The 16,562-nt window shown below is 36.6% G+C and overlaps 1 protein-coding gene across 6 annotated transcripts in view; it reads right to left on the bottom strand.

The window, feature by feature from the left end:
* The window catches only part of SUPT3H (SPT3 homolog, SAGA and STAGA complex component), a 431,789-nt gene that overhangs the window by 102,678 nt on the left and 312,549 nt on the right, over positions 1 to 16,562 (bottom strand). For all 6 annotated transcript variants that reach the window (XR_011563264.1, XM_070777448.1, XM_070777449.1 and 3 more), the window contains 4 exons: positions 14,386 to 14,498; positions 13,245 to 13,352; positions 9,516 to 9,683; positions 680 to 790 (listed from right to left, as the gene is read on the bottom strand). Coding sequence is in view for 5 of the 6 variants with exons in the window: in XM_070777448.1 (XP_070633549.1) it covers positions 680 to 790; positions 9,516 to 9,683; positions 13,245 to 13,352; positions 14,386 to 14,498 (500 nt within the window). In the remaining variant the exon portion in view is untranslated. The remainder of the gene's footprint in view (positions 1 to 679; positions 791 to 9,515; positions 9,684 to 13,244; positions 13,353 to 14,385; positions 14,499 to 16,562) is intronic.

A 16,562-nucleotide genomic window follows, 5' to 3' on the forward strand; every position in this document is an offset into this window, starting at 1 on the left:
AAACCAATCCCTTATAAACAGAGAAGGACTTGGAGAAAGTTATATTAACATGAATAAAGATTTTTCTTAAAAGAGCCATAAGATGAGCATTTAATTAACACACATACACACACTCTTTCTTTAGGCTGTTGAAATATAAAGTCTTTAATTCTCCATTAAAAAAAAAAACAAACCTTGATTATAAGCTTTAAAACCATTTGAAGATGTGGAAGACTGTCTGCCTTTCAGCCTACTTCAAAGCCAGTAGAGAAATCATTTCTTCTTCTTCCAACTCAAAGTATGTTTAGGAGCAGAACATCTGATAGAAGTGGTATTGCCAATCTAACCAGTTTTAAAATATAAAGTGCTTCTAGCAATATTTGGATACATATAATTTGACAAAAAAAGTTTTATAAACCTAAGCTTTGAAAAATAGAAAATATAAGCCCCAAGGAAAAAAAAAAGCATAATTTGTAATTGAAAGAAAATAATATTTTGTAGAGAAAAAAACTGTTCTTCCAAAAAGAGACAAAAATGACTAACTCTTATTTCCCAAGAGAATTATGCCACTTTTATACAACAAAATTACAGCTACCACAAATTGCTTTCAACAATTCCACTGCTGCTTCATTTGACCACTTGAAAATCAAAATTCTTTCAGATTATAAATATAACTTTTTATAACTCTGTTATTACGTACTGTGAATGGGGAAAGGGGGCCAATCTTGTGGCCGTAGCGTCGGATGGCCTCTCTGATGTGGCTGGGCTGGATGGCATCGCTGTGAGCCTCAACACCACAGGCCGCAGTGCTCTGCGACAGAAAAACACATAAATTGTTACTAAATCAAAAACACACAACACAACTACAGTGTATAAAATATGAAAATAAACTTTTATAAAATGGACGGTTTTTCCCTTAGGATGCACATCAGTGCTGCCATATACTACATCTAACAACAACAAAAAAATTCCATTAGCAAATCAAAGATGACTTTTACATGACCCCTTCCAAGCAGACCAACCAAATGCAATTTTTATGCCCCCAATATTTCACCTAGGCCTGCATGTCAAGGTACAGGAGAATAGAGCCGGTTGTGAACGGTTGAAAAGTGTCATGTGAGCTTGCTGAAAGAACTACAGGAAGCTATTTTTTTAAAAAAAAACATTTAAACATTTATTACTATAAATGTGTCTTGGGAGCTTGTTGGATGTATTTCTGAAATAACCTGAGAGTCATCAATTTTAAAATAAAAAATGTAAAACTGCTATATATTTATTTATAATACAGGGGATGGCCATAGAAGATCATTTCAACCTGGTTCCTAGTTTTCTAAGTGTCCTCTGTGATTCACTTTGATATTTGGCAAAACTAATACAATTATGTAAAGTTTAAAAATAAAATAATTTTTAAAAAAATAAAAGAAAAAGAAAAAAAACAAAAAAAAACAAAATAAAACAGAAACTATTACTTTAATCTGCCTCATCTGTAAAAGACAAGTTTGAAAGTACACAAAGACACAAGAATGAAAAAGATTATTTGCAATAAGAGTATGGATCTCAACTCAAGAAATGTATGTAACATGATTTTAAAAAAATGAAATAGAGGTATTATATGTTTGTGATTTAGTTGTAGGCTCTGGCTTCTCAAATACCTTGGTCTAGATCCCAGCCATCTCAGTTACCAGTTCTGTCAAGTCATGTAAGATACCTGTATTTTAGTTTCCTTATCTGTAAACAGGATAATAATTTTAACTGCTCTATAGGGTTGCTGTGAAAATTAAATGAGTTGATATGTTTAAACTCTTAGAACAATGCCTGACATATGTTAGCTATCAACAGCAGTAGGTTATTATTTAAATTAAAAACAGCACATCCATGTTCTTGAAATGATAAGCTAATTTACTTAAAAGTGCAGTAGGTACCAGATGCCAAGTCATCAACATTAAAGAATCAAGAGAAAGAAATAGTAGCCCATGTATTACTTATCACTCTCATTGCAGAAGTACCATGCTCAGAATTCCTTATAGAGGTATATCTAGCATGACCTCTACTGAGAGTGAAATGGCAAATCTTATCAAAATGAAAAAATACAACCATGTTTGATCCAACAATTTCATGATTTCTAAGGATTTATCCTGCAGATATATTATTATACAGGCAAAAAATAATACAGATAGCTAGACAGTCACTGCTGTACTATCTGAATTAATGAAGCAAATGTTCATCAAGGAGAGAACCATAAAATCAATTATGATACATTCATTCAATGCAATAGAAACCACAGCAACCACCATAATGAAGGAGGCAGCTCCATATAGATTCCTATGGAGCTATCTATAAGACACTGTTTGAGAAAATGCCAGGTGTACAACTGGATAACCATGTTATCAGCTTTTGTTTTTTTTTTTAAAGGCTGAACAGTACATGCTCATTTAAGCATAGGTTATTTCTGCAAAGACACCCTGAAAATTAGTAACAGTGCAGAATTTCTTTCTCTTGGAGTACAGATGGGTGTCTGGAGCATACGGGTTAGAAGAAACATTTTTCACTGTACATCTTTCTGTGCCTTTTAAATATATTTTTTGTGCCCTTTGCATTTTTTTTTTATTATTATGAACTAGTAAAATAATTAAAACATTCCTACAAAGAGCATCTGCTAATTATTCAAGTTGAACCTGAAATAAGACTAAAATATAAAACGAGAGCTTGATTATTTTTAATTATTTTTAACAAGACCTGAAATAAGCCAAATAGGAATATACTCTAGAGTATCATTCTCAATTTCATTCCAACAATACCCTAAATAACATAACTGCTGTGCCCACAATAACAAGGATTAAATTATCTTAACCCCTCACTTTGGCACTCATATAAAAGTGCACACATAGTTTTTCTTTAAAAAGAAAAAATGCTTTCTTGATTCTTATCCCAAGTACTTTGTTCCAGTTGGATTATATTAGAATAAATGCAATTATCAAGTACCTGGTGAGGCTAAAGACTCTTTTGTGAGTTGGGCTGGCCAAAAAGTTTGATCAGGATCTCATAGACAAGTGAGAACAGACATTTTGGCCAACCCCATACAACATGGGGACATTCAGTTCAGTTCAGTCGCTCAGTCATGTCCGACTCTTTGCGACCCCATGAATCGCAGCATGCCAGGCCTCCCTGTCCATCACCAACTACCAGAGTTCACTCAGACTCACGTCCATTGAGTCAGTGATGCCATCCAGCCATCTCATCCTATGTCGTCCCCTCCTCCTCCTGCCCCCAATCCCTCCCAGCATCAGAGTCTTTTCTAATGAGTCCACTCTTGCATGAGGTCGCCAAAGTACTGGAGTTTCAGCTTTAGCATCATTCCTTCCAAAGAAAGCCCAGGGCTGATCTCCTTCAGAATGGACTGGTTGGATCTCCTTGCAGTCCAAGGGACTCTCAAAAGAGTCTCCTCCAACACCACAGTTCAAAAGCATCAATTCTTCGGTGCTCAGTTTTCTTCACAGTCCAACTCTCACATCCATACATGACCACTGGAAAAACCATAGCCTTGACTAGACGGACCTTTGTTGGCAAAGTAATGTCTCTGCTTTTCAATTTGCTATCTAGGTTGGTCATAACTTTCCTTCCAAGGAGTAAGCGTCTTTTAATTTCATGGCTGCAATCACCATCTGCAGTGATTTTGGAGCCCAAAAAAATAAAGTCTGCCACTGTTTCCCCATCTATTTCCCATGAAGTGATGGGACCGGATGCCATGATCTTCGTTTTCTGAATGTTGAGCTTTAAGCCAACTTTTTCACTCTCCACTTTCACTTTCATCAAGAGGCTTTTTAGTTCCTCTTCACTTTCTGCCATAAGGGTGGTGTCATCTGCATATCTGAGGTTATTGATATTTCTCCCGGCAATCTTGATTCCAGCTTGTTAAGAAGGCAATATCCTGCAGACAAAGAGGGTAAGGGGTTTTCCAGCGCTTTCCTCTGTGAAAGCTACTTTCTATCTGAAAAGTGGATTTATTTCTTTGCTACATGGCCATTGCAGAGGGACTCTTCCTTTACTTTCCCAAATAAGTTCTATTTTGGTATAGAATATGTTGGTCAAAATCTCCCAGAACTTCTGGCATGGAGATCCAATAGACTTCAGAACACTGAAGAAGGAAGTGTAAGTTAGAAACCACTTGTGGCCACTATTTGTAAGATGGCAGCAAGTAAGCCATCCTGTTTGAATCATGTTATCATTGCTAAAAATAAGAAGTTACCTTATATAAAAATAAGAATATTTAGTTTTGTGAAAAATGTCATTAAAATTTCTCTTTTGCCCATTTCTGGTTTATCTGCTATAATTATGCCATTGCAAACACCAGCATAAGTTACCACATGTGCTTCTTCACCCTCTTGATTTGCCCACTGAGTTCTTTGCAAGGAAATCTTTAAATCTCAAATGCGTCTGCAGTATTGTTTTCATCTCAAAAAATACCTTCTCATTTCTGTAAACATCCCTTCCCTCACCAAAGTACTAGTAATCTGTTTAAGTTCAAAATTCATATCAAGTTTAGAATTTTTACTTCAGCAGTGACTTCATAAATTTTCTAACAGTCTTCAAAACTGTTACAGAAGGATTAGTATTAAATTTATGTATTTGCTACACTAATAAAAATATTGTGTTATAAATACATATGAAGACTGTTAGATTTATATACCAATTTAGCTTTCTCATTCTGCTTGAGCCCACATCTTGGAATATTCTTTAAATTTTCAAAAATGAAACCCACATGTTTGACAAAATACTGAGTCTTGTTGTCTATAGTGTATTTATCAGAATTTCTGTGGGGACTAAACTCCTAATTTCCTAAAGTCAAGAACAAGGTGCTTGATAAAATTCTTCTTCATGTGTCAGCTGCCCTTCCCCCGGCTGTATTCATATTCCATTCTTGGATTCTTCCATTTCGTTTTTAGTTATGTCTTTTTATTCAGAAGCTGCTGCTCAACACTGGAAGTGGAAGTATCACACGGAGTTCTCCATACTTCCTGGATCTGGGCATTGTCTCTCTTCTGTCCTTGCTGGCTTGAACTGAATAAAATTCTTCAACAGTTTCAACTCTCAACTGCAGTACAAGAAGTTACCCTGAAACTTCGGTTGCACCAGGATCTCTTATCTGACTCTTTTCTTCCCAACATAAAAGCTGTTGGGAAGAAACAACTTTTTTAATCCTTTCTCAGCTTTCCCCTTGCCAGGTAATCTAATATTTAAGAAGGACCTGGAATCTCAGATAACCCTCTTACTCTTTTCACGACTACATCTTCTGTTAAACTTGATACTTTAGATTCTACAGAGGTGTAACAGAGGAGTAATATGTATCTCTGATCAGAGCAAGGGAAAGGTTAGTAGCCTTAATACTGACTTCTGTCCCTCACTGACCACATGGATTGATGTATGACCAGAGTGGGCAGGCAAGTGTCTTTTTTCTTCTCACTCTTGTACACAGAGCTCTCTCAGTTCTTTGAGTTTATAGAGGATTTCCCTTCAGATGAAGTTGGGCCACTCCTTGGCTAAAGGCTATAGTATAATACAGTTAAATACAGTTAATTTTCTCATTCCAAAATTTAACTGAGATGTTGTGTAATCTGTCATTCTATGTAAGTAGGAAGTGATTTTTTTTTAAACTAAAGAAATTAACTAGAAAAGGTATTTGAAAAGAAGATAATAAAGAATCACCAAATTCAAAGATTCATATATTATAAAATTTGGAAAAAACACAAGATATTATCTATTCTAAACTTTCCCAACTCCCCACATTATAGGTGATACAGTGAAGATAAGGGACACTCCCAAGATTAAAATGACAGTATTAAGATATGATTATACATCAAGTTCCTTGGCTTTCAGTACCATCACAGCTGAGGTTTCCAGTGAGTAAAAAATCAAAATATAGCAAGAGCTTGAATATGGAGTAAGAAATGGTAACCCACTCTAGTATTCTTGCCTGGAGAATTCCATGGACAGAGAAGCCTGGCGGGCTATAGTCCACGCGGTCTCAAAGAGTTGGATACAACCAAGCAACTAACACTTTCAGTTTCCTGAATGTAGAAGATGCGAATAAGTAAATAAAAATAAATAAATTACTTTACATATGCATAATTACCACGTTAATTATAAATTTCTACGTAGTTTGTAAAGCAAATCCACTGAGGAGGTCCTTAAGTAATATTTTACACTCTAGTTTTAGTTACTGAATGAGTTGGAAAGCACTATAGCCAAAATTCTTTAGAACTACTTTACAATACAGAAGTTCTTTATTGTTCGGAGTTTCCCTTAATAAAGAAGCACTGAGCTCTGTCACTTTGAAAATAGAAGGGGGAATCCAGATACGAGGATGAAATTTAAATGTGCTCACCATCAGTTATAAGATGATATCTTGGCACAGCTCCACTACTAGTAGTGGCAAACAGTTTCTCTTGTGCCAACCAACGTGTAGAGAAAAGTATACATTTTGGACAAATTATAAAAAACAAGTACCTGAAAGCAAAAGAGTGATCTCACCCGGACAAAAACTGAAAGGGCGAGTACTATATATAGGAGGAGGGAATGGCTGTGGGTTGGTTTTCTGTTTTTCTGTTTTAGCCTAAGGGTAGGCCCTAGTCAGTACAGGGTCACGGGGCCTTAGAAGCATGAAGAACTGTAGCTCAGAGTTCAGGGCAACCACAGTAGGTGTAAAGAGAAAAAGAAAATCCCAAAAAAGGACAGAATCAAAGAAAGGAAGACAAATATTCAGTGTATAAATTTTACCCAAATCTTTGACTAACTTCTAAGCTATTCCTTCGTGGGACTGAATCCAAGAAACCAAGGTAAAACTAAATAAAGGAAGAGAGCGTCTAGCTGCTGAAGAGGCATTTGAGTTTGAAGTTTATAGAGTTCCATCTAGAAGAGTAAACAGTCTGCTTAACATACATATGAACACACCACCAACACCACCTCTTCTCATAGGAATACTACAGAACCTGAAATCTCTACAATATATTACTCACAATGTCCAGCATATAATTTAAAATTACTAGACATGCAACAACACAAGAAAGTGTGACTTATATTCAATGGAGATCAAAATAATCCAGATAGTTAATTTATCATATGAGAGTTTTAAAACAGCTATTATGAAATAAAAGAAGTTAAAAAATAACAATAAACTATAAAAAGAAATCAAAAGGAAATTATAAAACTGTAAAACAAAATATCAGAAACAAGACATTAATGGATGAGTGTTAAGACTGAACGGACAGTAGATAGAGTTTGGAACATAAGGGAAGATCAACAGAAGTTATTCAACCTGAAGAACAGGAAGAAAAGATTGAAAAGGAAATTCAACAGAGCTTCGCGCACACGTTGAACAATATCAAAGTAACTAACGAAAATATACCTGGAATCTCGGAAGGGGAGAAGAGAGAACATGAGGCAGATAATAGAAATAATAAGAAATAATAGCTGATAATTCCCCCCTCAATTTAAAAGTATTCAATTTTCAAGAGGCTCAGAGGATTCTAAACAGAAAAAATGCAAAAGAAAACCATATCTATGGATATCATGGTCAAACTGCTTAAAATCAAAAATAAAGATATGATTTGGAAAACATCCAAAGAAAAATAGAACATTACAAACACACAAAAAAGCTACAAAAGCTTCTGACATGTGATTAAAAGCAGTGGCTCTAATATTTTCTCCCATTCTGTGGGCTGTCTTTTCATTTTGTTCATGGTTTCCTTCGTTGTGCAAAAGCTTTTATGTTTAAGTGGGTCCCATTTGTTTATTTTGATTTTCATTACCCTATGAGGTAGATCAAAATAGATCTTGTTTATATCAGGCAGCGTTCTACCTAGTGTTTCCCCCTAAGAATTTTATATATCTTGTCTTACATTTAGTTCTTTAATCCATTTTGAGTTTTTGTGTATAGTGTTAGAGAGTGTTCTAATTTCATGCTTTTACACATAGCTTTCCAGTTTCCCCAACATCACTTATTAAAGAGACTGTCTTTTCCCCATTGTATTATATACTTTTGCCTCCTTTGTCATAGATTAGTTAAGCATAGGCACGTGGGTTTATCTCTGGGCTTTCTATCTTGTTCCATTGACCTATATTTCTGTTTTTGGGCCAATACCATTCTGTTGTGATTACTGTAGCTTTGGATAAAATGATATAATCATTTGGGAAAAAAGTTCTTGTAGTTTCTTTAAAAACTGAGCACATAGCTACTCTATGATCCAATAATTTCATTTCTAGCTAGTAATTTCATTTCATTTACCTATGAAAAATGAAAGCATTTGTCCATAAAGATTTGTACTATAATGTTCATAACAGGTTTATTCATAATACCCTCCAAACTGGACATAGCCTAACTATCAAAATGAGAATGAGTAAACTGATATACAAGCAACTTACTCATCAATAAAGAAGAATAAATTACACTTGTACTTAAAAACATAAACTTTAAAAATACCCTGAGTGAAAGAAATTTCACACAAAAGAGTATACATATTATATTCTCTTTGTATGAGGCTCCAGAAGAGAGAAAACTAAAAAGTCAGAACTGTGTTTGCTTTTCTGGGGATGGTGACGGGATTGCCTGGAAGAGGTGTGAAAGAATTTTTGGAACTGATAGTAATGTTTTTTGTAATCTTGAGAGGGTATCAGAAAACAATGTATTTATATATCTGTCAAAACTCAGCAAATGGTATACTTAAGAATTGAGTGGTACACTGTATATAAACTTTACCTTTTTTAAAAAAGTATAATGTATACATTATAAACTTCTTTATAATGTATACATTATACAAAATTATGTGTTCTGGCACAAATTATACTGATGCCTGCTGCTTACCTTTTAATGTATCAAAAAAAAAAAGAACTGGTGGATGGATAAAAGAATAATCAGATATACATATAAAGTAAATGTAAATATAGTAAATATATTAAACATAGTAAAATTTTAATTGCAGAATCAGATGATAGATATATGGTATTCACTCTACAATTCTTTTAACTTTTTTGTATGTTTGAAAATTTTTATAATAAAGTATTAGAAAACATCAATATCTTGCTGTAAATTGGCTGTTTCTAAAATCTGATTAATGAGAAAAACAGAACACATGTTCCGTCCCTGTGAACTCAGTAAGCTCTCCCTGTGCTGTGCTGAGTCACGTCTGTCTCTTTGTGACCCCAAGGACTGTAGCCTGCCAGGCTCCTCTGTCCATGCGGATTCTCTAGGCGAGAATAATGGAGTGGATTGCCATGCCCTCGGGGATTTCCTGACCCAGGGATCAAACTCAAGTCACTCACATTGCAGGTGGATTCTTTACCATCTGAGCCATCCAGGGAAGCTCCACTCCACTGGAGTGGGTAGTCTATCCCTTCTCTAGGTGATCTTCTCAATCTAGGAATTGAACCAGGATATCCTACATTGCAGGCTGATTCTCTACCAGCTGAGCTACCAGGGAAGCCCCAAGATCTCTTTTCTTTGCACCAAAAAGAAAGAAAAAGAAATAGAAGAATATATTAACCTTTTTTCTTTTCCTTTGCTTGGTCTTAGCCGAGTCTTGTCCAGCACTCCCATTCCCTAGGGATCCTGATGTGGTCTTCCCCGAGTGCTGTGAGCCTGCTGATGGAGCTGTTGGTGTAGGAGGAGGTGTGTTCTCAGGAGACTCTGGATAGGGCTTCATGCAAGACCCCTGTTCAAAGACATGTGGCTCTGAAATTAGGCAACCAGAACTTCTACTAACATTTTATTTAGATAGTTCATTAATTCAGTAATATTTGAAAGTTACAAATATAAAAACCCCATTTATTATTATCCAGTCCACAGAAATGATGCCATCATCTTGCCCCTAAGGGTCTAAATATATTAATTTCTAATCTGTCTGATCATTCAGATAAAAACTAGGATTCCTCAGATACAGCTTCCAAAATTTCTGCTGATTCAGTCAGATAGATATTTTTACTGAGAAGTTTTGTCAGTATTTCAAAAGCACTCAAAAGGAAGTTCTAAACTTTCCCCCCCGAACAGGATGCCTTTCAGACATTCTCTGTATCATGGTGACCGGCCTTCACTTCAGGGTGAAATAACTCACACTCAGTGCTTTAGGGTCACTGCAGCTTTATCCCTAGCTCCTCCAACACCTAGTCTCTTCCTTCCTTCAGAACATCCCTCACATCTACCTGCTTTCTTTGACTATGCCTGCAAGTCTGTTCTCTCTCCCTGGTGGAGGTCCTTCAAATATTTGAAGACTGTCTATCTCACAGCCTCTTCTCTTCTACAGGTCAAGCACCTTAAGTCCCTTCTACCACTTATTATGAGACGTGCCTTCGGGGTCCTCCTCCCACCCCTATTACTCTCCTTTAGATGGCCTCCACTTTGTCAATGTCCATCCTCTCAGATGGTGCCTAGACACTGAAACAAAACAAAAGATATTGTGATGTTTCCTTTTCAGTACCGTCACAATATTTATTATTTATCATTATAAGAAACTTATAGGCAAATAAGTCTTTTTCATATATGGTATTATAAATCTATATTTTCCCGATCCTATCAACTGTAATAACTATGCTATCTACTGACCTATTTAAAAAATTATGCTAAACTTTGTAAAACATTTTGCTGAAATTCAGATACTGTTTTCAAGAATATTTCTTTGATCTGCTTGCCTAGAAACATCAAACAAGAAGGAATAAAGCTAATGTGGCATGAGTTGCTCTTAGGAAAAACAAGGTAATTCTTAGAGATCATTACTTCCAGAATATAAACCATGTGTTTGAAAAAAAAACTCTGGAAAATTAATTCAAATTAATATTAACCTTGATAATCTGAGAAACCTAAGTTTAACTAGCTCACTTCTTTATATGGCTAGTGTTCAAGAATGACAATTATTAAAATAGAATGCATGTGATTAATTCCATGCCTTGTGTTTCCAATTCAATTGACTGTACATAGCACCTCCATTTGGATCTTCTTAAAATACCCTTTTGAACTCATCACTCTTTAGCCAAGAAACTTTCAATTCTTCCTTCCCGAAGTGTCTAAGGCCTTTATTTTCTAATTTCCTACTTCCCTTCTCAATGAATCCTTGGCTTGAATATTTTAATCAGGTTTTTTCCTCCCTGTACAACTGCACTTATGCTGCCTCCAAAGCCTACAGTATTTTCCCCACTTTTATCATCTCATCAAAGTTTTATCTTTTCTTCAACACTCAACTTCTTTTCTGAAGTCTTCTTTCATTATAATTAGGGAGCTGCTTTTATCTCTGAACTTTCTGTCTATGACATTCATTTGGAAATCAGTACATAAAATCTTGAACTGTCTGTTTGTTCATTTACTGCTTTGCTTGTTTTGCAGAATGTTCTGTCTCCCTGAATACAGATCATATTAGTCTCCAGAGCCCCCACTGGTTCCTAACCTGGTAAAGTCCCTAAAGCAGCCCCTTAATTGTGCTTGCTGACCTGCAATGCTGATGAACAGGAATTCCTGGCCTAGAGTGGTCATTGTGTGTTGAGTTAGGTAATAAAGGGCAGAAAGACTTCGAGTCCCTCCAAATGTTCATTTTGACCACTAGTCATATTGGAGGAGGGGTGTCTGGCCAGCCAAGGAAATGCTGGAGGCCTGTATCAACATATTTAGCCAGGATGCTTTCTGACACTCCTGCTCCCATCTCCCAGAGAGCCCAGGAAGTTCAACACATACAAGCCATCTTTCTTAACTGCTGGGTAGCTGGGAGCAGCAGCTGTGGTTGTTGAGCACTGTCCAGGGCAGCTTGGCCACCCTGGAGAATCAAGAAAGTGCGGGGTGGAAATACAGTTTTCCTAGCCACGTAAGCAATCCCTTGAATGTTATGGGAAAACTAGGCTTGTTATGTTCACTGTAAATTTCTTTAATTAGAAATGTTACAACAAATTTGTCTGATGTTAATGAAAAGCATACTTCTACACATATTCATAAAGTGAACACGTACCAAAGACAGTTTAAAGGGTGTTCTTTGACATCATAATTTGGGTTTGTAACATAAAGAAAACAAATACTGTTTAATCAACTGGGTGTGCTTTAGGGACTTTTGAAGCATGTTCACTGATAATGATGTATAACCTTTTTCTAGACAAAAATGGATTTTTAATGGGCATAAACATTTTAATTCCTACTTTAGTTCTAAGCCAATTTGGTTCCACAAGGGGCATAAAAAAGATGTCATACTTTTGGCTTGTAATAAGATACAGGCATATATCTTTATATATCTCATAAGTATCTCAGAGCAGAGACACTTAAACTTGGAGTCCAGTGGGTTCACAGATCCTTTATATTCATGGAATGGTTTCAGAGAGTCTCTGAATGCCCTGAAGTTGTATACAAAATGTGCAAATGTATTTATGGAGAAAGGATTTACAGTTTTCTTCGGATTCTCAAAGGGGCTTAGTAGCCATTTTCAGGTTATAGGTTTCACCTAACTTGATCTGAGGCTCACTTCATATTATACATGTGAATGTTAACCAGACCTCCTTGCTGCCCTCTTTATGGTCATTAGGTTGAATTATATGAAACTGATGTTTATGTTAGTGTAAAAAAAAAGTCAGATTATTTGCAAATTCATTAACTAGATGTTACATTTATGGTTTTTAGGCACATGCTGTTTACAGGAATTATTTTTTATGCCAAAAATGATACACACTTATTATACAAAGCCTTAAAGTTGGAAAGAAGACTCCACAGTCCCCACAGGTGGGGATCCCAGCAACAGAAACTGAATATAGAAAGGATCTGATTTTTGCATGATTGGATCAATCAAACCCCAAAGGATACATGGAGCCGTATTTCTTTAGATCATGTTTAGAGATGGATCCATAACTGGAAAGTCCAACCATCAATAATGCCAGGAATTATCATTACATGAATAAAATAATCCTTTCATCTTTGAAGCAAAAATTAAATACATAACTTTTCTCCATGTTATTCAGTTAACTAAACCAAGTGTTCATCTCCCATGGAAATGAGAGGTACTCTTTCACTGAAGGGCCAGGAATACTAAATAAGGCTAAGAGAAGGTGATAAAATCACTGCATTAAGTGGACTGTTAGGGCCTGAAACATAGTAGGTATTTGTTTGAATGTTGAATGTATTAAGATTCTGTGACTGAAGGCTATATATTCCTACATAATCTTTTTCTTAGAACTACTAATGTAAACACCAAACATGAGGGGAAAAAAAAAAATCCCACAGATGTGTCAAAGCCAGATTTTTTAATACTCACCTCAGCAGAGTTGTGGTACTGAATGAAGGTGGCAGAAATGGCATGGCTGAAGGGGTCTCCTGCCTTGGTTACCATGTCCTGCCTCACAAGAAGAGCCAGATCCACCAACTAGAAGATCAGAATAAGAAAGTTACAGAGCTGGAAACAGTCACCAAGGTGACTGAAACGGTAACTACATACAAGCAATTATATCCCAAATGTTATTAGTAAGATGGTCTGCCTAAAACATCTGTATTGTGGACATAAAGGTATGCTTTCATGGCTGGTAAGTGGACCTACTCATGAACACAAAGGATAAAGTCTGACTTCCTAGTGGAGTGGTTCTCAAAGTTTATAATCTCCAGGAAAACATTTTAAAATACAGATTTCTGGGTTCCATGCTCTGAGAGTCAATAATAATTCAGTACAGCTGCTCTAGGATGTAGCTTAGAAATTTACATTTTAGACAAGAACCAAGGTGAAGCGGATGCTTGCAGTCTGAGAACCAGGCTCTGAGAAACTACTAGAGGACAGTGATTCCAGACTCAGGTTTTGGGAAGCACTCAGTGGATTGTACATTTCTAGAGAGGTATTTTTCAAAGTCCAAAAATAATCTCTAAGCAAGAGAGATGTGTACTTGGAATTCAGTGTTGACGAAAACTAGGCAAGGATAGTTTCTGGTTTGGCTAAAGTTGCAAGAAACAGTCACTTTTGCCTAATACCCACTGGAGCTGAGGATGCAGAGAAACATAATTGGCCTGCTGCTGCTGCTGCTAAGTCACTTCCGACTCTGTGCGACCCCATAGACGGCAGCCCACCAGGCTCCCCCGTCCCTGGGATTCTCCTGGCAAGAACACTGGGAGTGGGTTGCCATTTCCTTCTCCAATGCATGAAAGTGAAAAGTGAAAGTGAAGTCGCTCAGTCGTGTCTGACACTTAGCGACCCCATGGACTGCAGCCCACCAGGCTCCTTTGTCCATGGGATTTTCCAGGCAAGAGCACTGGAACGGGGTGCCATTGCCTTCTCCATAATTGGCCTAAATTTCAGCAAATACTGGATTATCATAGAAGAGAACTCATGGCTGTTTTCAGTCCTGGTAGAGCAGCAGGTGGAAGGGGAAAGAAGCTACATGCAGCTTGATACGACAGATTCAAGTTCTTACCTGTGCCACAGTTTCATATGCTAAATATGCTAAAATTTCCATAGCAATAACATTGGGCTTTATCTCCATACTACCGCAGTCCAACCAGTCTCGAAATTTGGACCCTTTTTTGGCTAGTCATTAAAAAAAAAGTAGAGAATATTTAGTTTTTGAAGTGTTTTAATACTGCATATTACTATCACAAAGTGAAAAATATATCTATTGAAAACAATGTGCATAAAATGTAATTTTTAAAAAATCTTATTAGTGTCTAGATATATTCTAGTCCCAAGAATGCCTTTACACATTTGCATCTTTCATATCTTTGCTGCCTAAAAGTACGTTAAACCACTGAATGCTTAGCACTTCTTACAGTGTGTTAGAATAGCTTATCACTGACCATAGATTCTGTTCTAACAATAGTCAGAAGAATCACTTGCTTGATGTAACTTTATTCTTATGGAAAGAAAATCCTGGAAGAAAGAACCTGTGATGAAAAAAGGAACACACGAAAATGTATTTTTCAATTCAGTTCAGTCGCCCAGTCGTGTCCGACTCTTTGCGACCCTGTGAATTGCAGCACGCCAGGCCTCCCTGTCCATCACCAACTCCCAGAGTTCACTCAAACTCATGTCCATCAAGTCAGTGATGCCATCCAGCCATCTCATCCTCTGTCATCCCCTTCTCCTCCTGCCCCCAATCCCTCCCAGCATCAGAGTCTTTTCCAATGAGTCAACACTTCGCATGAGGTGGCCAAAGTACTGGAGTTTCAGCTTTAGCATCATTCCTTCCAAAGAACACCCAGGGCTGATCTTCTTTAGAATGGACTGGTTGGATCTCCTTGCAGTCCAAGGGACTCTAAAGAGTCTTCTCCAACACCACAGTTCAAAAGCATCAATTCTTCTGCACTCAGCTTACTACCTTTCAAAATAGGTCTGTTTCTTGAGTAGGCTCGAAGTTGTGAATTTAGAATTAAATGGAACAAACTGATATCTGGCCTGATCTAAGTCTGTGCTTACATTTTCCTGATGAAAAATGTGTCCATATTCTTAAGTGTGATTCTCAAAACCACCCAGAATGATTCCAACCTTCCTTTATATTATTCCCTAATTAAAATGTCACCTGGGCTTGAATTAATCTTCTTTGTGTTGACCCCTGCATGGGATACTCTCCTATCACTTGGCTTCATTCATATGAATCTTGCCCAGGGCCACAGACACACGTTCCCCATTCCAATCATTTACTGAACACTTATCAGAGATCCTTCTGTGTCTGCTCGTGATTTCACAAGCCACATTACAAGTTTTGTGGGTCGACACCACGCATCTCATCTCTCTGCATACCTACCAGTACTGAAAACACAAGGAATCTTCTGTTAGGTATCTCGAAACTGCCACAGCACTACGCAGTCTAATGTGACATAGGGCCACAGTAATAAGATATCACCTATTACTATTAATATATTATTAACAAACTATAAATTATATAAATAAATTATAATTAATAATTATAAATTAATAAATAAGTTATTATTAATATATTGTTACTTATTAATAGTAATAAGATATTACTAACTTAACTAGTAATCTAGAGGAAAAGATTGATAGTCAAGATTTTATCACATCTATAACATAATCATCTTTAAAAAATCCACTGATTATTCTTTTGGTTAATCTGGTCCTACAAGTCTGTGAAACACTTAATGGTAACTCCAAGCATGATGTTTTGATCCTGATAGATACAGTCCTCCTGGATTTCACATACAGAGAGTTTTCTGTGAAATAAATCACAGGAGACATTAAGTCCTGCTATTGAAGCACGTATCCAAAGCTGTCAGCCGTGGCCGAGTTACGGTGATCCCCACTGAAGCTATCTCCCTAAAGGAACCTATCTTCCCAGTGCTCTCTGACATGTAACATTCCATCTAACTAGGAAGCTGTAATAGCTCACCAACACTTGGTTCACATCTGTGGAATACTTCTGAAGTTAACAGGCAGCAATTTGGCAAGATCAATAAAATGCACCTTATTCATTTCTCCCTTTGACAGACAGTTACAGGGAAACTGGTTGGGCCACAGACTTGGATTACCATGATACTGAATGGTTTGCCTTAGAAATGAACAGAGATCATTCTTTTGTTTTTGAGATTGCATCCAAGTACTGCATTTCAGACTCTTTTGTTGACTATGATGGCTACT

The sequence above is a fragment of the Bos indicus genome, chromosome 23 (assembly GCF_029378745.1).
Source record: "Bos indicus isolate NIAB-ARS_2022 breed Sahiwal x Tharparkar chromosome 23, NIAB-ARS_B.indTharparkar_mat_pri_1.0, whole genome shotgun sequence".
NCBI classification, from domain to species: Eukaryota; Metazoa; Chordata; class Mammalia; order Artiodactyla; family Bovidae; genus Bos; species Bos indicus.